The sequence below is a fragment of the Aegilops tauschii genome, chromosome 1 (assembly GCF_002575655.3).
Source record: "Aegilops tauschii subsp. strangulata cultivar AL8/78 chromosome 1, Aet v6.0, whole genome shotgun sequence".
In the NCBI taxonomy this organism is placed as follows: domain Eukaryota; kingdom Viridiplantae; phylum Streptophyta; class Magnoliopsida; order Poales; family Poaceae; genus Aegilops; species Aegilops tauschii.
The window spans coordinates 415,534,481-415,538,335 of record NC_053035.3 but is presented as its reverse complement, the minus strand read 5'-3'; the positions used below and the strand labels follow the sequence as shown (position 1 = coordinate 415,538,335).

The following is a 3,855-nucleotide window of genomic DNA, read 5'->3' as shown; positions in this document are numbered from 1 at the left end:
AGCTCGCGATGACGATTCGGACCGCGCCCAACTCTATATGCCGTGCGCGCTTATTGCTCGTTCGCTGAAGCCCCTATATCGATTGCGCGCGCTAAAAAGACAAATTTCGGCTCGGCTGTTGGAGATGCTATAAGGCAGAACCCATCAGGCACCTAGTTTACAGGTGGTCCACTCTTCTCCGGACGATGAAAACGATGGCCTATCCATCGGCCAAACCCTCAATCCCAATCACTTGAATAAAAAGATCCCCTAAAAAGATCAGAAGCTTTGCATGCTTCCAACCCATAACAAACTTCGCTTTGCTGGTGTGGTGGGATCCAAAACTAAACTATTTCCTCTTGGAGATTTGCGCCTGGAGGATATAAAAAAAAATCCTCCCTGGTATTTTTCTTGACGATGAAGGAAAAGGAGAGGGACGATAACCTCTAGGGACCAGGGAGTAAAGTATCCACCAGTCAAGCTAACCTGCCCTGCAACTCCCTTCCTGTTCTTCCTTGGCCTACCTCCAGCAAAGGAGGACTGGGAGCAGGAGCAGGGGGGCCGCCTCTACTCCATCCAGTCCGATCCAATCCGATCCACGGGAGAAAAGCCAAAGGTCAGCGACTTCTTCCTTTTCCTGATGCTTAGTTTCGAGCAAAAGATGGGTTTTTTGGGGGTTGCTAATCCGTCCCGGCGTGCTCCAAATCAAGAACACGGAGCCTGTTCCATCGCCCTCCCGTCGAATCGAATAATATAATATCGTTCTGTTGCGAAGGATCGATTATGGTGCCTGTTCGTTCGGGGATTTATGCGGGGATTTGTTTAGGTTGGGATCGACGGCGGGTCTCGCCGCTAAATTTGTTTCCAGCGCAGCCCGATGTTGTGTGAATCTTGAGAAGTGTCCGAATTGGTCCCTTGTTTTCGCTCTTCTTTCAGGGGGGAATAGCATCCTGTTCCCCGTAGAATGGAATCGGCACCTCATTCTTGGGCTGGGAATCCCGGCTCTTGATCTCCGCCTCCCCTTCTCGGGGATCTCGGTGTCGCCTCGGCTTCAGTTGGGTCTTCTCTTTAGGAATTATTATTAGGACTGTCTGCCACTCCTGTTCCTAAAGAATCGGAAAAATTAGAGCTAGCTTTGTGTTAGATGCAAGACCTAGCTTTGTTCTTCTCCTTGTTCTTGTTCGTCATGCTGATCTCTTGTGAGATATGCCTGATTGCCATTGCAGTGTGGAATTTAGTCACGCATGGACACCATGCTTCTCATGTTGTTCCACTTGTTCTTGATAAAATTGTTCCTGATATGCTGCACTTATTCTCATGGATGACAAATTATATCATGTGTGGTTGTTTTCTTGGGGATTTATGCAGATTACCCTTCAACTAACTCATTGTGCACGGTTCACAGATTTGACTTTTGCTCGTGTGCTACGCTTGACCGACCGAAGGATTGGCGTTATGGCAGAAGCTGACATCACGCGGTACTGGTGCCATGAATGTCAGCAGGCCGTCGAGGAGGCCATGGTGGAGGAGCTCAAGTGTCCATTGTGTGATGGTGGGTTCGTCGAAGAGATGACCGTTGAGCAGGTTGAGGCATTGACAGAGCAAGGGGCAACTCAGTGGGACCCTCTGGACAACCCTTTTGAGCAGGCAGGATCGCCGGGGGACAGCAATGATGAAGATAATAGTGATATAGGCCGTGAGTTTGAGGGTTTCATCAGAAGGCATCGACGGGCATCGGCACTGCGCCGTGTGCTTGACAGCATCCATGATGACCTTAGAGATGACAGGGAAAGGGACAACTCCGTTCTGATCAGTGCTTTCAACCAGGCCCTCGCTCTACAAGGTGCAGCGCTTGACCCTGACGAGGACCGAGGTGACCATGGTAACGCAAATAATGATGATGGTTTGCTAGATGAGTATGTCCTCGGGGCAGGGCTTAGTCTGCTTCTTCAACATTTGGCTGAGAATGACCCGAGCCGGTATGGTACTCCTCCAACGAAGAAAGAAGCAGTCGAAGCCCTGCCCACGGTCAAAATCGAAGAGGTTGTCAGCTGTTCAGTCTGTCTTGATGATCTTGATATAGGGTCCCAGGCTAAGCAGTTGCCTTGTGAACATAAGTTCCACTCACCATGTATCCTGCCATGGCTTGAACTCCATAGTTCCTGCCCAGTTTGCCGGTTTGAGCTGCCATCTGATGAGACAAAAGACTTGAGCGAGCCTAGCAACGTTGATCGAATAGAGAGCAGCCATGAGGAGGCAAGAGCTGATGGCCCTGGAAACAATGGTGAGGACAGTAACACAAACGACAGGGAGGACAGTAACAGACCTTGGGCCCTTGTTCCTTGGTTTAATGGCCTATTCTCGACACCTGAGCCGCAAACTGTCAGAGCTACTTTGACTGATCAGCAGCTGCCTCCTGCTTCTGGAACCAACCCAAATGCAGGGCATAGTTGATCTTCTCCAGTGTTGTGAATAACGATCATACATCTGAGGATAGTGATGCAACTTTGTCAGTAGAACTCTTCTTTCCATCTTATCGATCATCTATCTGGATGAACAGGGTACAAAGTTTGTGTCTGCTTTGACATATGATTTGCGCTCATTTCACTTTGTTTCAGTGTTATGGCTAAGTCAACCCTATGTCTTACTACACTAATTTCTTTCTTTCCTCTTTGGCGCTGCGAATGATGCATTCATAATCCTTGATATATTGAGCTACTACTAGTCTTATTTCACTTGTAAACATCGACCAGAAAGCAACCTTGTTAAAACGTCCCCTTACGCTTTATGTAGTGGTTGGCCTTCTTACCTTCCACACCTCTAGAAGCTTCTACGAAGCTATGCTTCCGGTAGCTTGCCTGCCTAGCCCCGTATAGGCGAATGGCCGAAGGATGGTTGAAAAGATTATGAGTAGAGCCTGTAGGGAAGTCAAGCTAATGCTTGTGCATAAAGTTGGTAGAGGTATTGTTGCCCAAAAGTATACAACTGTTTGAAGACAACTCAAGCTAATGTTGTGCATAAAGTTAGGTATTGTTGCCCAAAATTATACATCTGGTTGGGAAAAAAAACGACTTTTAACAGTGCATCGCTTTGATCCAATTCCTCTTGACAGGTAGCTACTTCCTATCATGCCTAAATTCCCCTCTCCTGCTGTTACCAAAATGGTTTGCTATGGATATGCTATCACCTTCGGTATAGTCCTTTGAACAGTTCACGTTTCATTTGTTTTCGGTTTAACTAAATGGTCCTATCAACCTTGTGGTGTTAATTTGATTAAACCTTTGAATGATTCAGGTTTCATTTGTTTTTAGTTTAAAGAAATGTCCTATTCCTCTGCTTACCTGTTACATTTGTTTGCTCCAAGTTGATCGCTCCCCCTTGTCTTGAGCCCACATTATTGCCCATTTGTTTAGTGGATGCCATGGGATTGAAATGATGTGATATCTAAGATAATCGCATCTAAATCTAAACCAGTCTGTTCATCTTTTGTCAAGCAGCAAATGCTCGGTTCCTCGGGACCGTGGCGGCATCGGAGAAAATTAATGGCGAGCTTAGTGGCCGTGGGATTTATGCTTGCCTTTGCATTATGCATCCGATTATTATTCCTGAAATTTTAAGAGGTGCTTACAAGCATAAGCTTTGATATGAATTCCTTGTTGTGATACTAATCAATGGTTGTCTGGTGGCATTCGATTCTTGAGTGCCAGACTGCGAGGTGCCAAAAACCTGCTGCCAGGTTTACAGAAATCAGCTAAATTACTCCACCAGTGAATGTTCTTCAATAATTGATTGTGTTACTGCTGATCATATTCTCTTGGTTCAACAAAATGATTGATGTTCAACATTTATTTTTTCCTCCTCCGGATCAAGGAGATT

The 3,855-nt window shown here is 46.3% G+C and overlaps 1 protein-coding gene across 1 annotated transcript; it reads left to right on the top strand.

Annotated features, from left to right (window-relative positions):
- Positions 1–286: 286 nt before the first annotated feature.
- On the top strand, positions 287–2,590 carry LOC109767085 (E3 ubiquitin-protein ligase SIRP1). The gene is made up of 2 exons (XM_020325842.3): positions 287–595; positions 1,385–2,590. Exon 2 carries the CDS (start codon positions 1,435–1,437, stop codon positions 2,431–2,433), a length of 999 nt encoding a protein of 332 aa, XP_020181431.1. The 5' UTR covers positions 287–595; positions 1,385–1,434; the 3' UTR covers positions 2,434–2,590.
- Positions 2,591–3,855: the final 1,265 nt, after the last annotated feature.

What these genes read in the sequence shown, in the direction of transcription:
- LOC109767085 (XM_020325842.3), top strand. Translation starts at nt 1,435, where the DNA reads ATGGCAGAAGCTGACATCACGCGGTACTGGTGCCATGAATGTCAGCAG.